We start from the raw sequence: 23,159 nt of genomic DNA on the forward strand, positions 1-23,159 counted from the left end.
GTTCTTTTGTTTCTTAATTTCTTATTCTCTATATAACATTCACACAAACACACTGATTTTAATCATGACAACTTCCTACTTCCACTCTTCTGTGCTGCAACATTTGAAGATCATACTTCACACTCATATAAAAGTACTGGCACTGCCACATTCTGATACACTCCCCTTTTTCCATATACCCTTAGAGGCTTACAGATATGACAGTTTAGTGTAATTTTTTTTCAGAATTACTCTCACATCATACATCATTATGTACCTGAATGTAAAAATGTCCAAGAATGTTGAACGACTTTCTTCACATGAGTTCTTTATTACCAAAAATCAAGCAAAGTATCCTTGATTCTGTACTTGATAATGGTTCAGGATAAACAGAAATGTACCTGCAAGATTTCCTCTCCAAACTATAGTGTAGCTGAGAGAAGTATACTAACTTCAATAACCATAAGTGTGTTACCCAAAAGAAAAACTGTTCAGATCCAGTTCCTGGTCCAATTTTGTGCATCTATGTTTTGACTACCACCCACAGGATGGTTACAGGTTGCATAACAAAGCAATCAAATCAGTCTGTCATTGACATATCAAGGAAAACTCATGAGACTAATGTGATAGGAAGTTATAGTATTAGTATTACCCCAATAATAGAAAAGTATGAAGATATCTTTCTTTCTTTCAACACACCGGCCGTATCCCACCGAGGCGGGGTGGCCCAAAAGGAAAAACTAAAGTTTCTCCTTTTACATTTAGTAATATATACAGGAGAAGGGGTTACTAGCCCCTTGCTCCCGGCATTTCAGTCGCCTCTTACAACACGCATGGCTTACGGAGGAAGAATTCTGTTCCACTTCCCCATGGAGATAAGAGGAAATAAACAAGAAGAAGAACTAGTAAGAAAATAGAAGAAAACCCATAGGGGTTTGTATATACATGTATATGCTTGTACATGCATGTGCAGTGTGACCTAAGTGTAAGCAGAAGTAGCAAGACTTCCCTGAAATCTTGCATGTTTATGAGACAGAAAAAAGACACCAGCAATCCTACCATGACGTAAAGCAATTACAGATTTCCACTTGACACTCACTTGGCAGGATGATAGTACCTCCCTGCATGGTTGCTGCTATCTACCACCCTACTACCTATAGCATGAAAATATTAGATCAAATAATTATGGGGAAAGTGGAGAAGAATTCTTCCTCTCTAAGTTACGTGTGTCATAAGAAGTGCCTAAAATGCCAGGAGCAAAGGCTAGTAACCCCTTCTCCTGTATACATTACTAAATGTAAAAAAAAAAGAACTAGCTGTTACGCCCTTTGTGCCCTTTGTAATTAATTTATATGTATAATCCACTTAATATTATACTCTGGGTTTCTTTAATATTAGCTAAATTAAAGATTCCACTAGTTTATAATATTATCTGGTTTAGGAATATACCCGGGTATGATGTATATAATTATATATATATATATATATATATATATATATATATATATATATATATATATATATATATATATATATATATATATATATATCTTGAGCAATGTGTAGATAACAAGGTATGTCCATTGGTGGGTAGTTTGCACCGCTCTACCCTCTCCCCCTATTGACGAGTTGATGTCAAGAAGGGATTCACTGTCTGTGGCAGTTCACTCTCTCTGCTGACTGGGTGAACAACGTCTTGGCAGACCTTCTAGTACGGTTCTCTCCTGGTATCTTGGAGTATCTAGTTGAGAAACTCCTGAACTGGCTCGAGTTGAAAATTCTCTGGTGGAGTCGGCAGAAGTCATATCCAGATATCTTCAGTATACGAGGTGTCAAAGAGTGTCATGTGTAGAAGTCACAAGTGATATTGACCTTACTCAGTGAAGGAGTTCCTTTTGATGGACATACTCATTAAAGCCATGTTATTATAGAGGAAATAGTCCTACTCCTCTGAATATTTTCGAGTGTAGTGTCCGTATAGACATTGAAAGTGCTAATTTACTGTTGAAACCTGTATTATTGTATACCTACAATGTAGGACTTTTAATTTATTGAAAGAATCTCATTAATTAATATTTAATAGATATTTACGAATATCCAAGGAAAATATTTTAATAAAAAACCTGCAAAATGCTGAGTAATCCTCATTTGTGCCTTATATTTCCAATATTGGAAGTTCCTATGTGTTCTTGGAAGTGATTTTGTTACGGTGGGCACTAAACCTGGCAAACGACTAAGATTCGAACCGTAACAAGTGGGGGCCTGTCCGGGAGGATATCCCGACTATATCTTCCCAATGGAAGTTCACATACAGCAACTGGTTAACGAATTGACTTTGGATAAGTTAGAGACTTTGAAACTGCAGAAGTGCTGGCGGATAGCGAAGCATTTAGGGGTGAGGTATAACAATCGTTATACCACAGAAACCGTTCGGTCTATTATAAGGAATATCTTATTCCTCATACCTCTTGAAGTTTCTGAGTCGCCTGATTCAGAGGTCGAAAGTCTAACATCCCAGCTGGATCGCATGTCTCGAGCAAACGATCTAGAGGCATTAGGTGGAGCCGGCAAATCAGTCCCTGGAAGTCCTACAAATTCCTTAGTTGCTGAGAGTATGTCAATGCCAGGAGCTGAGGAAATGTCACGTGACAAATTTCCCCCTGAAAGGGAAAATGAAGCAGGGGTTTCTAATAGTCCGGCGCCGAACTATGATGCCGTGCGAGGAGCAGGAGCTCGGCCCAAGATACGACAGGAAGGATTTCTTCCCCCGTCTCCACCAATTCCCTTGACACCCGTCTCTCTGGACTATTTTAAGAGAATGATGCATCTCATAAATCTGCAAACGGCTCAGTTAGAAGCACAGCGAAAACTGTATGAAGAAGAATTTGAGAGAGAGAAAATCCGTTGTGAAAGACAACAAGTGGAGAGAGACGTGAGACTGACGGTTTCCCCGAACCTCTCCTTTGATTTACATAAGGCAGCATCTTTAGTGCCTCGGTTCAATGAAGCGGACCTTGACACCTATTTTCACACCTTTGAGAACCAGGCAAGGGGGATGCAATGGCCTAAGGAATATTGGGCCACCCTATTGCACACAACATTAACTGGTAAGGCTCAAAAATGTACAGCTACTCTGCCTTATGATAAGTATGTGAATTATGAGGTCGTTAAAAAAGTAATTTTGGAAACTTATGACTTGCTCCCATTGAGCTACCAACGGACTTTCCGTACCCTACAACGGCTACCCGGGCAAACGTGGGTAGACTTTGCCCGTCAGAAGAAGGTAGCCCTGGAAAGGTGGTTAAGGGCCTCGGGCTGTGACTCTGTGGAAAGCTTAACTCAGTTAATTTTACAGGAAGAGTTTAATAATGCTCTGTCGGGAGACTTGCGTAAGTTTTTAATTGATCACCAGACTTTGGATGTCTTAACTTCCGCCTCGCTCGCTGATCATTACGAAATCTCCTCTCAGTTAATGGGAGATAAATCCCCTCGAGAGAAAGTAAGGAGAACACCCCCGAGGGATTGGCGATACCGGCCAAGAGAAGAGATCCGTCAGAAATTACCTCCCCATCAGGTGGCTCCTTACGCCGTTCTTAAACCTAATGCTGGGGAACATTTCGATACTAAGCTCCACCTGGAGGTGGATAAAGCGAGGAAGAAACCTATCTGCTCCTACTGTCAGAAGAAAGGGCATGTGAGAAGCCTCTGTTTCAAGCTAGAAAGAGACCGGAAGAATAGAGTTCTAGATGTGATTCCCGTACAGATGACGTCTACCAGGTCCCAGGGACAGCTGGACCCATGGATTGAGCAAGATTCAGCCGGTCAAAAGGTTCCCACTTCTAGATGACTGACTCCCTCAATCATGTCCAAAAAGAAAGTAAGTGAGGCAATGAGTCCTTATTTTTCTATCGGTAAGGCCGGGAGTACCAAATCCCAACTCGTTGAAGTAAAGTCTTATAGAGACACCGGGAGCTACCTAACTTTGTTGAGGGAAGGTGTTCTCTCCTTGAATGACTCGACCTATACCAAGATAGATGTGCTTTTAGAGGCGTATGGAGGGACCGTGTCTCGGGTTCCCCTCCATAAAATATACTTGAAAATAGGTTCTTATGATGGATATGCGGTGGTAGGTATATCAGAAACAGAATTCCCCATTAGGTCAGTAGACCTACTTGTCGGAAACGACTTGGGCCTGGGAGGGATCTGTAAAGAACCTCTCGTCATAGAGAATACCTCAGCTGAAAATTTTGCCCTTGAGGCTTGCAAGGAGGGTCCACTTTTATTTCCTCTCGCCGTAGTTACGAGAGCCATGGCAAAGTCTCATTCACTCCCTTCGTCTTTGAGCAATAATCCCTGTGATTGGGGCCTGGATGTATTGTTTAGTGATACTCACATGCCAGAAGCTAAAGATAAGTTACCAAAAATTAGTACATCAGATCTAATGGCCTTGCGGATTAATGATTTTAAGCAAGAAAATTTGATCCAAGAACAGCGAGAAGACTCTTCGTTGGAGGGAGTAAGAGGACTAGCCATTACTGAAACTGAGGCGGCAGATGTAAAAGATTGCTTCTATTATAGTAATGGCCTTCTTTTGAGGAAAATTCCTACGACAACTGCCCCAGGTATTAATTTATGTGCTACGAAACAGGTACTGGTTTTACCGGGAAGGTTCCGAACTCTGGCTCTGGAAGTGGCCCATAATAGTCCAATGGGTGGACATCTGGGGATACGGAAGACACTGAGAAAGTTGTCTCGATATTTTTTCTGGCCTAAGATGAAAGAGACGGTGGTAGAGTACCTTCGAAATTGCCCGATTTGCCAGAAAATAGGTAAACCAGCACAGACACCGCCACCTGCTCCCCTCATTCCTATTGCAGTAGAAGGAGAACCTTTTACTCGTTTGATAATCGATTGTGTAGGGCCTCTTCCTAAAACCAGGTTGGGTAATCAATACCTGTTGACTATAATGGATGCTGCCACCAGGTATCCTGAAGCTGTTCCATTAAGAAAAATAAATGCTCGAGCTATATTAAGGGCTCTAATTCGATTCTTTTCCCAGGTAGGGTTGCCTCGGGAAATTCAATCAGACCAAGGCTCTAATTTTACTTCCAAAGTGTTCCGAGAAGTATTATCTGGACTCGGTATTAGACCCTTACTCTCTACAGCTTATAGACCTCAAACCCAGGGGGCCTTAGAGAGATTTCACCAAACTTTAAAGTTCATGATGCGTGCTTATTGTGAGCAGTTCTCTAAGGATTGGGATGAGGGAATCCCTTTTCTCCTCCTCGCAATCAGGGAGAGTGAGCAAGAAAGTTTAGGGTACAGCCCCTTTGAGCTAATATATGGACATGCTGTACGAGGACCATTGGCCGTGTTAAAGGAAGTATGGTCCGGAAGGGCCGATCCACCTTTGTATTTATCGCCATCTTTAATGCAAGAGCACTTGTCCTTCACGAGGAGCCTGGCTTTAGAAAACATAGCAAAAGCCCAGACTAAAATGAAGCAGCGTTTCGATAAGAAGGCTGCTCTACGCTCTTTTCAAGTAGGGGATAAAGTTTTAGCTCTAAAATTAGTTCCTGGACATACGCTGCAGCCCAGGTATGAAGGACCCATGGAGATAGTGAGGAAACTGAGTAAGGTAAATTACTTAGTTCGTACTCCAGGTAAAAAGAAGTCCAACCATGTCTACCATGTAAATCAGTTGAAAAGGTATTATGGGGGAACATCGCCCACTACTTCCATTCTACCACAAGAAGAGGATACATGCCTTACAGATTGTTCTAGAGGGGTAGAAGTACGTCTAAAAAATTCAGAAGTGTTGAGCGCTATGGACCAGTTTTTATGTAATTTAGGAGATGACCAAGCTAGAAAGATTAAAGAGTTGCTAACGGCTTATCCGAGTTTATTCGGAGACGTCCCCAAACGTTGCACTCTGGGGACACATGATGTGGATGTACAAGGTGCCCTGCCAATCAAGCAAGCCCCGTATCGAACGAGCCCAGTGAAAAATAAGGCACTTAGAGAGGAAATAGATTTTCTGTTAACTCACGGTTTGATCGAATGCAGCAAAAGTCCGTGGGCTTCGCCCTGTGTCCTCGTGGCTAAAGCCGATGGATCTTACCGTATGTGTACAGATTACAGGAAGGTAAACTCCGTGACCTTACCAGATGGGTATCCTCTACCTAGGGTAGACGATTTAATAGATAAAGTCTCCGGGGCTAAATATGTGAGTAGACTAGACCTGTTACGAGGTTATTACCAAGTACCACTGTCAACACGAGCCCAAGAGATATCGTCTTTTACTGTTCCTGGTGGCCTATTTAACTATTTAGTTATGCCCTTCGGCCTCTGTAATGCGGCGTCTACGTTTCAGAGGCTGATGAATAGTCTAACTTATGAGCTGGAAGGTGTGGAAGCTTATTTGGACGATTTAGTGGTGATAAGTGAAGAGTGGGGACAGCATGTGTCTCGGCTAGAAGCACTTCTGAAAAAACTAGAAGAATACAATTTTACGGTTAATTTAGCCAAGTGTGAGTTTGGGCAAGCCTGAATAAAATATCTAGGCTTTAGTATCGGACAAGGAACCGTAGCACCTCTTAATGATAAGATCAAAGCCATTTCAGATTTCCCTATACCTCGGGACAGAAAAGGAGTACAAAGATTTCTAGGGATGGCCGGCTACTACCGCCGGTTCTGCCCCAACTTCTCCCAGGTGGCAGCTCCCCTGTTTGAATTAACCAGTTCTAAAGTTAAATTCTGCTGGACCTCAGAATGTGACATGGCTTTTAGCAAATTGAAACGATTACTTGAATCGTCCCCAGTATTACAAAGTCCAAATTTTGATGTCCCTTTTTCTTTGCATGTAGATGCCAGTAGCTATGCGGTGGGAGCAGTCTTGCTACAACCCTCATCCTCCTCTAATATTCTTCATCCTATTTGCTATTTTTCTGCCAAATTAAAGTCCCACCAGTTAAATTATGCAACGGTAGAGAAAGAAGCATTAGCTTTAGTGTTGTCTTTAGAGCACTTTGAAGTTTACCTGGGCACTACTCCCCACAAAATCACAGTCAATTCAGACCATAACCCTTTGACCTTTATTAATACTATGAAGTCGAAGAATGCCCGGATTCAGAGATGGGCTCTTCGAATTCAACCCTTTTCAGTCAGTATTAACCACATACGTGGCCAGGATAACGTAATTGCTGACGCTCTGTCCCGCCCTTAAGGATAAATCAGACATTCCCTTTTCTTTTTTTTTCTTTTCAAATAATTAATATTGGTTTTGTGTTTAATATTTTGACTTTTGCCATCAACAGTGAGGAGATTGCTGTAACAAAAGAGTCCTTATGGAGTTGAGATCCAGGATGTCAGTCTGGCAGAAGCTGAGAATGTACACTGCTTTGGCCATGTCTCCTGTTGTGTTCCCATGACGTCCTCAGCTTCTGACGTCGCCAGAGGTCAACTATTGTGTGTTTACCTCTGAGATGGAGCAAAGATTAAAAATCCGTTTCCTGACTCCTGCTTCATAGTGACCCTGGAAAATATTTTTTTTTTACTCTGAAGGACGTTGTCTTTGCAATTGTCTGGATATATAGTGTAGAATAGAGGCATTGTGTGCCTGGTATGAGTTGAAGTCTATTGGTGCGACAGTCAGTCGTACGGGAGGAGTGTTACGCCCTTTGTGCCCTTTGTGATTAATTTATATGTATAATCCACTTAATATTATACTCTGGGTTTCTTTAATATTAGCTAAATTAAAGATTCCACTAGTTTATAATATTATCTGGTTTAGGAATATACCCGGGTATGATGTGTATATATATATATATATATATATATATATATATATATATATATATATATCTTGAGTAAAGTGTAGATAACAAGGTATGTCCATTGGTGGGTAGTTTGCACCGCTCTACCCTCTCCCCCTATTGACGAGTTGATGTCAAGAAGGGATTCACTGTCTGTGGCAGTTCACTCTCACTGCTGACTGTGTGAACAACGTCTTGGCAGACTTTCTAGTACGGTTCTCTCCTGGTATCTTGGAGTATCTATTTGAGAAACTCCTGAACTGGCTCGAGTTGAAAATTCTCTGGTGGAGTTGGCAGAAGTCATATCCAGATATCTTCAGTATACGAGGTGTCAAAGAGTGTCATGTGTAGAAGTCACAAGTGATATTGACCTTACTCAGTGAAGGAGTTCCTTTTTGATGGACATACTCATTAAAGCCATGTTATTATTGAGGAAATAGTCCTACTCCTCTGAATATTTTCGAGTGTAGTGTCCGTATAGACATTGAAAGTGCTAATTTACTGTTGAAACCTGTATTATTGTATACCTACAATGTAGGACTTTTAATTTATTGAAAGAATCTCATTAATTAATATTTAATAGATATTTACGAATATCCAAGGAAAATATTTTAATAAAAAGCCTGCAAAATGCTGAGTAATCCTCATTTGTGCCTTATATTTCCAATATTGGAAGTTCCTATGTGTTCTTGGAAGTGATTTTGTTACGGTGGGCACTAAACCTGGCAAACGACTAAGATTCGAACCGTAACACTTACAAGGACAATTACAGAACTAATGGAAGTTCCTTATTTGTAAATGTTTGAAATCTTCAACTCACCAACCTTAAAAGTACAGTAAAACCTTATTAACAGATTTTAGTAATTTCAGACAAAAAAAAAAAAAAAAATTGGTCAGACACTCCAATTATTGTACAAAATGGACAAAAGTTCATAATTCTGTATTTTGTCCATAGAAATAATTTTTGACCAAAAATTCAGACAAAAAACTGATGGGACACCCTCTAATTATTGAACAAAATGGACAAAAGTTCACAATTCTGTATTTTGTCCACTGTGATAGTGTCTGATTGTCTTCTGAAGCATCAGGCCAAGTCTGCTTACTCCAACACTTGTCCGGTTTGGGAAAAGTGGCCACATCCAGGAACTGTCCATTTTCACTGTTCACTGAGCAGTAGGCTGCATGTGCCCATTTATTATTTGTGCTCATTTATGTATACACTCATCGTTCAGCCTCTAACTTTGCCTAGATATAGAACATTTTTCCATGACTTTATTTACATTAATAGTAAAATGCAATTAATAATAATTAACAATGGTTTCAAAAGCAAGTGATGGTAAGAAAGCATGTGGTTCTCAGAAATCTATGTCTTCTCAGCCATCTATGTCTTCTCAACCATTTATGTCTTCTCAACCATCTACATAATTTTCACTGGTAGAGCTCCTATGACTCAGAATAAAAGCTATTCTGAGCTGCTACTGTCACCATAGCAGCTTACACCTCATCTCAATACCATGAAAATGTAAGTCAAATTACTTTAAATTACGCACAATACAATAAAATGTTCCTTGCTGTACGATGGCTTGATTTACGATATTTCAACTTATGATGGTGCAATAGTGATGCACATTCAGTAGTCGTCAAACTTTGAATTTTGATCTTGTATTCATTTATTTACTTTTCAATACTGGTATTTAGTTAGTTACAGTAATTATTTGTTTATTTACTTATTGACAGAAGTTAATCATTTAAGTATTTATTTATCATATAGTATTCATACATTCTCCAAGGGGGAAATGGAATAGAATTCTTCCTCCATAAGCCATGCATGTCGTAAGAGGCGACTAAAATGTCTGGAGCAAGGGGCTAGTAACCCCTTCTGTATATATTACTAAGTTTAAAAGAAGAAACTTTTGTCTTTCCTTTTGAGCCATGCTGCCTCGGTAGGATACGGCTGGTCTGTTGTAAGGAGAATACTCATATTCGACTTATGATATTTTCAACTCACAACTGATTCATTGGAACATAATGCCATCATAAGTTGAGGAGAACTTTACCATACAATACAATACCCATATTTTTAGTGTCTGGTTGTATTTAACATCAATGGACCAAGTCCACTACTTCAGAAGACAACTGGACAATCATGAAATATTAATTTTGTGATTTCGGAGTTGTGGACTATTGGCATTACCGTAAGATAAGAGATAAGATTTTGTTTGGATTTTTAACCCCAGAGGGTTAGCCACCCAGGATAACCCAAGAAAGTCAGTGTGTCATCGAGGGACTGTCTGTCTTATCTCCATTTGGGGTCCTTAAATCTTGTCCCCCAGGATGCAACCCGTACTAGTCGACTAACACCAAGGTACCTACTTGCTTGCTAGGTGAATGGAACAGCAGGTGTAAGGAAACACGCCCAATGTCTCTATCCTTACCGGGGATCGAACCACGGACACTCAGTACATGAGGCAAACGCATTGTCTACCAAGCCATGGGACACCTTAGTATACACCTCTTCCCCCCCCCCCCATTAGTCCTTTAATGAGAGGTTTTTACTGTAAATGGTAAATGAATAAGCTTACATGGCTTTTTCTTTGTTTGATTAGCTTTGGCCTTAGCTTTCTTGTTTTCCTCTTCCTCATCTAATCTTGCTGCTGCTTCCTCTGCCTCATCATCAAACTTCAGCGGATTTAAATTTTTGGTACCATCTGGGTTGAACCCATATGACAGCTGATATGTAGCCATGAAATCCTCATCAACCTGCAAAACATAATAACTAAATTACTATACATGTATTTATAATCATTATTATTATTATGATTATTATTGCAATTATTATTAATGTTACAGGTATTATTATTTTCTTAGGGAAGCAGTAAGCAAATTCTTCTTGAATAATATTGGTCTTTTGGTAAAAAACATTATAGAAGTGGGAGAAATAATATAAACTGTGTATAATGAAGATGTATAGATAGGTATACCCTGTTAGACATTGTACTGGTGTATTCACCAGGTCTATATTAATCTTAAAGCCTCAACTTTAGCATTTGCATTTTTGACCCTTTTGATCATTTACATGAACCTGTTTAATTGGCTGCACTTTAAAGGCAGCCAGTTAAACAAACCAAGCTGCCCTTAAAATTGATCTCTCAACAAATCTCTCTTAAATGTATGCTGACAATTTTAAGTTATTTTTAACACACCAGTCATCTCTTACTGAGGTAGGGTGACCCAGAAAAAAAGGAAACGTCTTCACCATCACTCATTCAATTACTGTCTTGCCAGCATCATACTGACATCACAGATCAGATGGTCCTCTGAACTGCAACATACTCACCTTTCCTTCAGAGTGTAGGCACTGTACTTCCCACCTCCAGGACTCAAGTCTGACTAACAGGTTTCTCTGAATCCCTTCATGATACCTTACACTCCAACAGCACATCAAGTCAACAGAAACCTTGCCTTCACTCACTCCTATCTTATGTTCGCACACAAGCCCATTAGATGTTCAAGCACTCAAAACTTCCTCTGGCCCCTCTCTCCAACCTTTATAATAATAAAAATAATAATAATAATAATCTTTATTTTACAAGTACAAGTACAAGGTATACAGGCATACCTGACATCAATAACATACTACAATAAAGAAAGTTCCTTGTTATGCAGAGCATTTCAGGCAAATTAGGTCAATTGTGTCCCAGGATGCGACCCACACCAGTCGACTAACACCCAGGTACCCATTTTACCGATATGGAACATAGACAACAGGTGTAAAAAAAATGCCCAATGTTTCTACCCTCGCCAAGAATCGAACCCTGACCCTCGCCGTGTGAAACGAGGGATTTAGCCACCAGGATACGGGGCACTGGGGCACTAGGACAATCCTTATCCTTCCCTCCACCCCAAATTTATAAACACTCCTAAACATCCTATTTTGATCCATTCTCTATAAATATCCAAACTATTTCAACAACCCCTTCTCAGCCCTCTGAATAATACTTTTAGTAACCCCCACATTTAATTCTTATCTCCAAGTTCTTAATTCTCTGCATAATACTCATACCACACAGTCTCCTCAAAAATGACATCTCTGCTCCTCCAACCTCCTTCTACGGTAACATTTAAAACCCATGCTTCACACCCATATAGTAAAGATGGTACCACTATAATCTGGTACATTACCCCCTTTTTTTGCATCCATGGATAAGTTCTTTGTCTCCACAGATGCCTTGATGCACCACTCAACTTTTTCTCTTTATCAATTCTATGGGTCACCTCATCTTTCATAGAAATATCTACTCACAAGTCCACTTCCAAATATCTAAACACATTCACTTCCTCCATACTTCATCTCTCCAATCTGATGACCCATCTTTTACTGCCTAGATTTTGTGTTAATCTCATCACCTTGCCATCTCCCACTGAGGTAGGATGACCCACAAATGAAGAAACCCTTTCACCATCATTCACTCCATCACTGATTTGCCAGAGGGGTGCCAGTACTACAGTTCAAAACTGCAAATATCCCCACCCTTCCCCACCATAAGGACTCAAGTCTTTGTTTTTATAACTTTAGCACTTTCCCACCAAAGTAAGATGGCCCAAAGAAGAAAGCATTCATTATTCATTTCGAAGAGCACACAGACATCACAATGTAAATGGCATTCTGAAGCACATCCCCATCCATCCTTCAGAGAACAGGCAAAATACTTCCCACCTCCAGAATGCAAGATAAATACATACACTTAATTACCTTGGGGAACCATGCTCGTCTGTTAGCATCCCACTCATACATCATCTTGTCACTTGGGTCAAGTTTAGTATATGTAACTCCATCATAGGTAATGTTGGGGTCACTACGTGCACCAGGAGGCTGTAATTCATTGCCAAATTCTTCATCAGAATCTTCATCGGTGTCGAATTCTTCCTCCTCGTCAATCCGTGGTCTTTTTCTTTTCAATTTTCCTTCATATACTTCCCATGCATTACTTTCTTTATTTAACTTGTAAACAATATTTGACACATTGTCTCTATAAAACATTGAATCACCTTGATAAAAATACCATTTTGAAATATTTTGTTCTTCACTTGAGTTAGCATTGGGACTTGGTCGCTCTGACCATGACTTCCACTCTTGGTTATCATTTAAGTAAAATACATTTCCATGGGAGTCTTTGCACAGGTACATATTTTCAGCATAGTAATACGTTCTTCCTTCACTGTCCGTTGTTGTCTTCCGTGCATCCTTATTTTCATTATCTTTCTCTCCATTATTTACAACCCATTCACCAGCAATTGCATCAAACTTGTATCTTTGGCCTGATGTGTGATCTGTATAATAATAATGTCCAGCAATTAATTCATAATCTTGACTGGAAGGACAATCTGGTTCATTGTTCATTTTTACCTTCTCATTTTCATTATGCTCCTTGTCTGTATCACTTTCTCTATGTATGTCATCATCTGCTTGTTGCTCATTACTAGCAATGGTGTGTCTGTTGTTTTCAATTACTTCTGACAACTTTTGATTTGCCTCTGCTATGTCTTTATGTTCATTAACTCCATCACAGTCTCCTTCTACTTTAGTAGTTTCTGCATCACTCGGCGCTTTGTCCTCGTTGTCTTCGATAACATTACATGACTTTTTCTCTGTCTCTATGTCTTTTATTTCATTTTCTTTGTTAAAACCTGCCTCTACGTTAGCAGTCGTAGCTTCTGCATCACTCAGTACTTTGGCTTCTCTGTTTTTAATAACATCTGATGAACTTTTAACTGCCTTTGGTATATCTCTCATTTCATTTTCCTTGGAAAATTCTTCTCTCACTTTATTTGTCTTTGTATCACTCAACATTCTCAATTCATCATTTTCACTCACATGTGATGGATTTTTCTTTGCTTCTGTTAAATCTTTCATTTCACTTTCTATGTGAAAGTCTGTTTCCACTTCGGCAGCCTCTGTATCACTGAGTACTTTGTCTTCTTCATTACTAGTTTCATCACAAGACTTTATCTCTTCAGCCATCTCTGATCCAGCCTCTGTATCACTGAGTACTTTGTCTTCTTCATTACTAGTTTCATCACAAGACTTTATCTCTTCAGCCATCTCTGATCCAGCCTCTGTATCACTGAGTACTTTGTCTTCTTCATTACTAGTTTCATCACAAGACTTTATCTCTTCAGCCATCTCTGATCCAGCCTCTGTATCACTGAGTACTTTGTCTTCTTCATTCCTAGTTTCATCACAAGACTTTATCTCTTCAACCATCTCTGATCCAGCCTTTGTATCACTGAGTACTTTGTCTTGTTCATTACTAGTTTCATCACAAGACTTTATCTCTTCAACCATCTCTGATCCAGCCTCTGTATCACTGAGTACTTTGTCTTCTTCATTCCTAGTTTCATCACAAGACTTTAGCTCTTCAGCCATCTCTGATCCAGCCTTTGTATCACTGAACACTTTGTCTTGTTCCTTACTAGTTTCATCACAAGACTTTATCTCTTCAGTCATCTCTAGTGATCCAGCCTCTGTATCACTGAGTATTTTCTCATGTTCATTACTAGTTTCATCACAAGACTTCATCTCTTCAGTCATCTCTAGTGATCCAGCCTCTGTATCAGTGAGTACTTTGTCTTCCTCATTACTAGCTTGATTACGAGGCTTGGTCTCTTCAATCATCTCTAATGATCCACTAACCACCGTCAAAGGTGCTTTTATTTCAACACGATTGTCACTAAAGCCTGAAATTTCTGATTCCTCCATTTTCTCCTCAGTGTTCCTGCAATACGTAAATATAACATATTCATATATAAAGTAAACTGTAAGCTTAAGTATAAAACAACAATACAAATTCAAAACTACAAAACAAGAAAATAAATCACATAAAGGATGACACATGAACTGAAATTTTTCTCTGAGTTTTTCTCTTAGCACAAGTTACAGAAACTTAAATCCAAAACACAAAAAACTTTGAAATTTTAGTGATACAAAGTACAAGATGAAGAATAGAAAATCTAAGTAGTTAATACTGTACTTAGGAGAGAAAAGAATTTGAAAAGATAACTGAGGGATTACATAATATAATAAAGGGCCTAATGGTGAATAGTAACTATGAAAAGAAAAAGGTTATTTGCAATTGAAGATTTTAACAATAAAGAAATAGGCTGGGCAGCTTATAAGGCTCAAACTGTAAATAAAGGGTTAATAGGATTCTTAATGACAGTTTTTTATGCATCAACATATAAATGAAGCAACAGGAATTAGAGAAAGTTACACACCATCAATGAACAGAGGAGGAAACTTTCAACATAAGCTATATAAATTCATTTGGAAAGAGTTATCATGATCTACTGAAAATAACAGAGACTGTTAAATATAACTGACAAGGTAAAGGGGCAATGCATAAAGAAGAAGAATGCTTGCATTATAAGAAAGGAAAATATAGTACTTTAAAAACAACAATTAGGGAGACTCAGTGAAACATCATAATATAAAAAAAAGATGGAAATAATCTGTGGAAGCAGCTCTGTAACATATATGAAAATGAAATCAGGCAGTTTAATCTAAAAATGAATATAAGATGATATAATAAAGAATGGTTTAATAGAATGTGCTAGAGAGCAATGAACCAAAATGGAACTAGGAATCAATACATGTAGTAGAAAGCAGACTAGTGAAGTATCGTATTAGATTCAAGAAGGCTAAGAATGAATACACAAATGTAAGGAGAGAGAGGCAGAAAGAAACTCTGAAAAAGAATTAGTACTAAAGAGCAAAATAGAACCATACGCTTTATTCAAGTCTGTAAAAAGTACGTAAATCAAATGTTAAACAAATGATACAAAAAATAAAGAAAAATGGCAAAAATCACTGAAATAGAGGAGTGTGAGGTATTAAATAGAAAGCTTCAGAGTGGGTTTGCTGAATATATTTTAAATGTTAGCTGATTTTAATCCCAGACTATTGAAATAGAGGATATTGAAATAACTGATAGCAAAGTTAAAAAATTGCTAGTGGATGTGAATAAGAAAGCAACTGGACCAGACAGGACAACACCTTCCGTTTTACAAGAATGTGCACAAGAAGAATTATGATATACATGTTGGAATTTTTTTATTTTATTAAAAGAAGGAAAATTAGCAGTTAAATGTAACATGGCACACATTGTACAATCGACCCTCAACTAATGGCAGCATTAAGTAATGGCAATTTCGTCTAACGTCACTTTTTGCCATAAAAAAATACCTAAACCAACGGCAAAACACTCTACCAACGATGTCCGTCCAGAACATGTCCATGTGCCCAGAGCGCGGTCTGAGCGGGCGGCCCAGCCACTCCACCACTCAGTGTGCCATTTTTTGCAAGCTGTTGCGGTCGGTGTCCACGTGTGCCTCCCATATATTTTGGATTATTCCACTGTTTTTAGTGTTTGTAACTGCTAAATAAGCCACCATGGGCCCCAAGAAAGCTTCTAGTGCCAAGCCTGTATTAAAATGGGTGAGAATTACGATGGAAATGAAGAAGGAGATCACTGAAAAATATGAGAGTGGAGTGCGTATGGCTGAGTTAGAAAGGCAATACAACAAATCACATTCAATCATCAGTACTAACGGTGAACAGACAGGCAATCCAAAAAGCTGTTGTTGCGAAAGGTTCAAGTATGTTTTCAAAATGGAGACCGCAAATGATTGAAGAGGTAGAGAGACTGTTATTGGTATGGATAAATGAAAAACAATTATCAGGTGATAGTGTTTCTCAGTCTATAATTTGTGAAAAGACAAAGAAGTTGCATGATGATCTCATGAAGAAAATGCCTCAAAATAGTGCTGCTGCTGATGAATTTAAGGCCAGCAAAGGCTGGTTTGAGAGGTTTAAGATTGGTAGTGGCATACACAGTGTGGTAAGGCATGGTGAGGCAGCCAGTTCAGACAAAAAAACAGCTGAAAAATATGTGCAGGACTTTAAGGAGTACACAGACACTGAAAAGTTAAAACCTGAACAAGTGTTTGTGACGAAACAGACCTGTTTTGGAAGAAAATGCCAAACAGGACCTACATTACTCAGGAGGAAAAGGCACTCCCAGGACATAACCCTATGAAAGACAGGCTGACATTAATGTTGTGTAGTAATGCTAGTGGTGATTGCACTGACATTAATGTTGTGTAGTAATGCTAGTGGTGATTGCAAAGTGAAGCCTTTATTGGTGTATCACTCTGAAACTCCCAAAGTGTTCAAGAAAAACAATATCGTCAAGGGTAATTTGTGTGTGCTGTGGAGATCAAACAGTAAGGCATGGGTCACTAGGGAATTTTTCTTGGACTGGTTTTATGGTGTGTTTGGCCCCACTGTGACAAAATACCTCCAGGAAAGGAAATTGTCACTCAAGTGCTTCCTGGTAATGGACAATGCTCCTGCTCATCCTCACCACTTGCAAGAGGAAATTGCAGGGGAGTTTGGTTTTGTTAAAGTTAAGTTTTTGCCTCTTAATACAACTCCTCTCCTCCAGCCAATGGACCAGCAGGTCATTTCAAACTTCAAAAAACTCTACACAAAAGCAGTGTTTCAAAAGTGCTTTGAAGTGACCTCAGACACTCAACTGACCCCAAGAGAGTTTTGGAAAGATCACTTCAATGTCCTCAGATGTGTAAACTTTATAGGTAAGGCTTGGGAGGGAGTGACTAAGAGGACTTTGAACTCTGCTTGGAGGAAACTGTGGCCAGAAGGTGTAGAACAGAAGGATTTTGAAGGGTTTGGGGCTAACCCTCAGGAGCCTATGCCAGCAGTGGAAGCTATTGTGTCATTGGGGAAGTCCTTGGGGTTGGAGGTTTGTGACGAGGATGTGGAAGAGTTGGTGCAGAACGACGAGGAAGAACTAACCACTGCAGACCTGCAAGAGCTTCAGGTGCAACAGCAACAGATCACATCTCAGGAATGTTCTTCAGAGCAGGATGAAGAGAGATGGAGGAAGATGACTTCGTCAAGGATTAGGGAAGTGTGTTCAATGTTTACAAAGGTGCAAGCATTTATGGATGAATTTTATTCTGTCACAGAACTTGCAAGCCACACTGGCAACATGTACAATGACACTCTTGTGTCCCATTTTAGGGAAATCCTAAGGGCTCGTGAGAAACAGAGCTCTCTGGACAGTTATTTTGTGCGACAGGGGTTCAGTGACTCTCAAGCTGGTCCTAGTGGCATTAAAAAACTAAGAAGGGAGGTAACCCCACCAAAGGACTTGGTACCTGAAGTCTTTATGGAAGGGGATTCTCCTTCCAAGCAATAGACAATCCTGAATCTCCCTTGCTGCTGGCACATCACTCATCAACAACTCCACAATAAAGGTAAGTGGCATTTAATTATTGTTTATTTTGCATGTCCCATTCGTTTTGGTGTCAGGAAATTTATATTTCGTGTAATTTTTTTTTTTTTTTCAGATTTTGGGGCATCAGGAACGGATTAATTCTATTTCCATTGCGTATTTCTTATGGGGAAAATTAATTCAACCAACGGCAATTTCGACTAACGGCAAGCTCTCTGGAACAGATTAATGCCGTTGGTTGAGGGTCCACTGTACTAGTATTTATTAAATATAACTAGGAAGCCCCATCAAACTAAAGAGGGGTCACATTGACAAGTGTTTTATAAATACTGGAAAATGCAATTAACAAAAGCTGATAAAAAGTATATTAAAGCTGATTTCCTTTCACTGTCGGAAGCCCTAAAATTAATTGTGCTGACAATATTGGCATTTAAAATAAAAAAAATCTTCTAAAATGGTAGAGAACCAAAATAGGATACCAGAAAACAGCCTTTCATACTGGAGCCTTGAAGACATTGTCACATGTAAGCAGATGACCTGAAATTAGGTCAGGTCACTAAGAGGGACCATAGATTCATGCCCACCTTATGAGCCTGACTTACTTCTTCTACTTGGCCCCTGAAGTGTTCTGTCCACTTGAACAATAACAGTAGATAAGACACAAGTGCAGCACAAGCACATTTATTATGGCAACTTTGTCAACTTGCTCAGTGAGCAAAACATCCCATAACATTACGAAATCAAATGCATTTGCTTAGGACACCATTACTGAAGGCGTTTTGGTCCTTGAACATCTGAGGTGATGAACGTCCAATGAACCAAAACGTCTACAAGAAAAGTGTTCCAGGTGAATAAGAAAAGATTTTTAACCCTGGAGGGTTAATCACCCAGGATAACCCAAAAAAAGCAGTGCATCATCGAGGGACTGTCTGACTTATTTCCATTGGGGTCCTCAATCTTGTCTCCCAGGATGCGACTTACACCAGTCGACTAACACCCAGGTATCTACTTGCTGGGTGAACAGGACAACAGGTGTAAGGAAACGCGTCAAAATGTTTCCACCCCGCTGGGAATTGAACCCAGGCCCTTAGCGTGTGAAGCCAGAGCTTTGCCAGCCAGGCTACGGGGTACCTGTGCATGCATGTGTTGTCCGCCTGCTGTACTGCAAAACGTTTCACCGTGCACACGGAAAAGGAGAAATTTTTTCCCTGGTAGAGGCATGGTTGACAAATAGGCAGCAGAGAGTTTGCTTAAATGGGTAGAAATCAGAGTGGGGGAACATCACAAGTGGTGTTCCACAGGGGTCAGTGTTGGGCCCCTCATTGTTCACAATTTACATAAATGACATAGATGTAAGCAAATTTGCTGACGACACCAAAATAGGCCATCCAATTCATTCTAATGAGGCTATTAGAGCACTTAAAATGATTTGAATAAACTCATGCATGGTCAGAGAAGTGGCAGATGCATTTTAATATAGACAAATGCAAAGTTCAAAATGTTGGACAAGAAAATAACCATGCCATATATAAACTAAATAATGTAGATCTTAATATTACTAACTGCGAAAAGAATTTAGGAGTTCTGGTTAGCAGTAATCTGAAACCAAGACAACAGTGCATAAGTGTTCGCAATAAAGCTAACAGAATTCTTGGCTTCATATCAAGAAGTATAAATAATAGAAGTCCTCAAGTTGTTCTTCAACTCTATGCATCCTTGGTTAGACCTCATTTAGATTATGCTGCACAGTTTTGGTCACCGTATTACAGAATGGATATAAATTCTCTGGAAAATGTACAAAGGAGGATGACAAAGTTGATCCCATGTATCAGAAACCTTCCCTATGAGGATAGACTAAGGGCCCTGAATCTGCACTCTCTAGAAAGACGTAGAATTAGGGGGGACATGATTGAGGTGTATAAATGGAAGACAGGAATAAATAAAGGGGATGTAAATTTGTAACGTGTTAAAAATATGTAGCCAAGACAGGACTCGCAGCAATGGTTTCAAGTTTGAAAAATTCAAATTCAGGAAGGATATAGGAAAGCACTGGTTTGGTAATAGAGTTGTGGATGAGTGGAACAAACTCCCGAGTACCGTCATAGAAGCTGAAACATTCTTTAGCTTTAAAAATAGGGTAGATAAATACATGAGTGGGTGTGGGTGGGTACAAGTTGGACCTGACTAGCTTATACTAGTCAGGACTAGTTTGTGCTAGTCAGGCCCAATGCCTTGCTCCTTCCTTAAGTGGATTTGACCTAGACATGACTATGTTGAGTTAGTGGCATAAGCTTGTAGGTGACTTGGACCTGCCTCGCATGGGCCAGTAGGTCTGCTGCAGTGTTCCTTCTTCCTTATGATCTTATACCCCTCAAGGGAAGTTTCTTGAGCTGGTAAAAGGCTCTTGATCTAGGGAATTGGATCTGTGCTCCAGTTCCCTGAAATGAGCCTGAATACCTTCCATCCCCCCTACATGCGCTGTAAAACCCTACGGGTTTAGCGCTCCACATGATTATAATAATAATAATAATAATAATGTTCTTATGTGTAGTAGTCGTGTCCGAAACGTTTCACCGTCTGGTAGTGAGTGCAAAACGTTTCACCGTGGTAGTGCGTGTGTGAAACGCTTCAGTTATAGTGCGTTATTGACCCACTGGTGGGCACCTGGTATCATTTTCGACCATGTTGAACACTGCACTATCATATTATGAATATATAATGATGAGAAACATGTGTCACCATACAAGCAATACAAATAACAACACAATAACAACACAGTTGTTGTAGATGTACCAATTTTTCTTCTTGTTATTAGGGTTTATAGGGCCAGTGACACCTTGCGCTGTTTCGAACCCTTCTAGTGTTGGTGGTTGTGAGGGCTACCAAAGCTTGCGTCTCACCCTTAGTTCTCAATATACAAGATAAGATAAGATAAGATTTCGTTCGGATTTTTAACCCCGGAGGGTTATCCACCCAGGATAACCCAAGAAAGTCAGTGCGTCATCGAGGACTGTCTAACTTATTTCCATTGGGGTCCTTAATCTTGTCCCCCAGGATGCGACCCACACCAGTCGACTAACACCCAGGTACCTATTTGCTGCTAGGTGAACAGGACAATAGGTGTAAGGAAACATGTCGAAATGTTTCCACCCGCCGGGAATCGAACCCGGGCCCTCCGTGTGTGAAGCGGGAGCTTTAGCCACCAGGCCACCGGGCCACCGGGAACCTCTGGTCACGACGAGACTCATGAAATCGTAATGACATGATTGCGAACAAACCATACCCCGGCCGGGATTGAACCCGCGGTCAGAGAGTTGTCTCAGAACTCCAGACCGTCGCGTTAGCCACTGGACCAGCTAGCCACAATAAGATTCGTCCAACTAGGTATATTTCTACACCATATGGTGTAGAAATATACCTAATTGGACGAATCTTATTGTGGCTAGCTGGTCTAGTGGCTAACGCGATGGTTTGGAGTTTTGAGACTCTCTGACCGCGGGTTCAATCCCGGCCGGGGTATGGTTTCTCTGGTCACGATCATAATTCGTTCCAAAACTCTGGTTGCGATCCGATTTGGTCGTAACCCGAACATAATTTCCCTATTGGATTGTATGTAAATACGATTAATCCGTTCCAGACCCCTACGAAGTTTATGTAATTTTTTTTTAAGGTTTTAATCACAAAAATAGTTAATTATACCACAGAATGCACAGTGTAATAGTAAACAAAATGTAAAAACCTTGAATAACGCTGAGAAAACCTACGAACCGTTCGCTGTAAACAGATAAGATTTCGTTCAGATTTTTAACCCCAGAGGGTTAGCCACCCAGCATAACCCAAGAAAGTCAGTGCTTCATCGAGGACTGTCTAACTTATTTCCATTGGGGTCCTTAATCTTGTCCCCCAGGCTGCGACCCGCACCAGTCGACTAACACCCAGGTACCTATTTGCTGCTAGGTGAACAGGACAATAGGTGTAAGGAAACGTGTCGAAATGTTTCCACCCTCCGGGAATTGAACCCGGGCCCTCTGTGTGTGAAGCGGGAGCTTTAGCCACCAGGCCACTGGGCCACACCCAGTTTTTTAAGTTTTTAAGTGACGTCTAATGGCTGAGAAGTGAACTCCGTTATTTATCGTCCGATTTCCTTCATTTTCGGTGTACGTTAAGAAGCATCTTTCCATCATACATTGCCCAAGTTTTAATAAGATAGCCCAGCAAACAACTGAAAAAAAAATATTTACCAAAAATCATGTATACTAATATATCTTCATTTACTACAAGTACATGTACAAGGTATACAGACCATAGCTGACATCAGTGACATACTACTATACAGAAAGCCCCTTGTTATGCAGAGCATTTCCCGCAAATTAGGTCAGTTTCGTCCAAGGATGCGACCCACACCAGTCGACTAACTCCTAGTTAGTTTAATATGTTTATTATGCACCCCATACCCATCCTGTGGGCGGTAGTCAAAAGATTACAGAGGTACATAATTGGTCCAGGGACTGGGCCTCAAAGTTTTGATAGCTGAGCAAGTTACAGAGGTAATGAATTCACAATTTACAAAGGTAATGAACTCACAATTTACAAAGGTAATGAACTCCAGGTAGGTCTAGTCACAATCATGACAAGTTACAAAGGTATTTACAGATTACAGAGGTACACAATGGGTCCAGGGACCGGGCTCCAAAGTTTTGATGGCTGAACTAGGTACAAGGTAATGAACTCACAAGTTACAAACGACTAACTCCCAGGTACCCATTTTACTGATGGGTGAACATAGACAACCGGTGCAAAGAAACACGTCCAATGTTTCTACCCATGCTGGGAATCGAACGCAGACCCTCGCCGTGTGAAGCGAGAGCTTTAGCCATCAGGTCACGGGGCACTGTGACCCTAGCTGGGTACTGGCACAAGGCCACAGTGCACTACCTGCTGATAAAACATTGCTAATCCGAATTTATCATAGTCATAATTACTGTAATTTATGAATAACTTGCTTCCGAGATAATTGATGAAAACGAGCGTGCACTTAAAAAAAAATCGA

General features: G+C 40.0%; 1 protein-coding gene across 1 annotated transcript in view; it reads right to left on the reverse strand.

The window, feature by feature from the left end:
* Positions 1–20,986, reverse strand: part of barc (RRM1_TatSF1_like and RRM2_TatSF1_like domain-containing protein barc) — a 55,734-nt gene extending 34,748 nt beyond the window's left edge. Inside the window, exons 1-5 of the mRNA XM_070093429.1 lie at positions 20,903–20,986; positions 12,547–14,569; positions 10,350–10,553; positions 4,373–4,382; positions 2,445–2,639 (exon numbers count right to left, since the gene is read on the reverse strand). Of these exons, the coding sequence (XP_069949530.1) occupies positions 2,445–2,639; positions 4,373–4,382; positions 10,350–10,553; positions 12,547–14,553 (2,416 nt within the window). The 5' untranslated portion in view covers positions 14,554–14,569; positions 20,903–20,986. The remainder of the gene's footprint in view (positions 1–2,444; positions 2,640–4,372; positions 4,383–10,349; positions 10,554–12,546; positions 14,570–20,902) is intronic.
* Positions 20,987–23,159: the final 2,173 nt, after the last annotated feature.

This window comes from Cherax quadricarinatus, chromosome 3 (assembly GCF_038502225.1).
Source record: "Cherax quadricarinatus isolate ZL_2023a chromosome 3, ASM3850222v1, whole genome shotgun sequence".
In the NCBI taxonomy this organism is placed as follows: Eukaryota; Metazoa; Arthropoda; class Malacostraca; order Decapoda; family Parastacidae; genus Cherax; species Cherax quadricarinatus.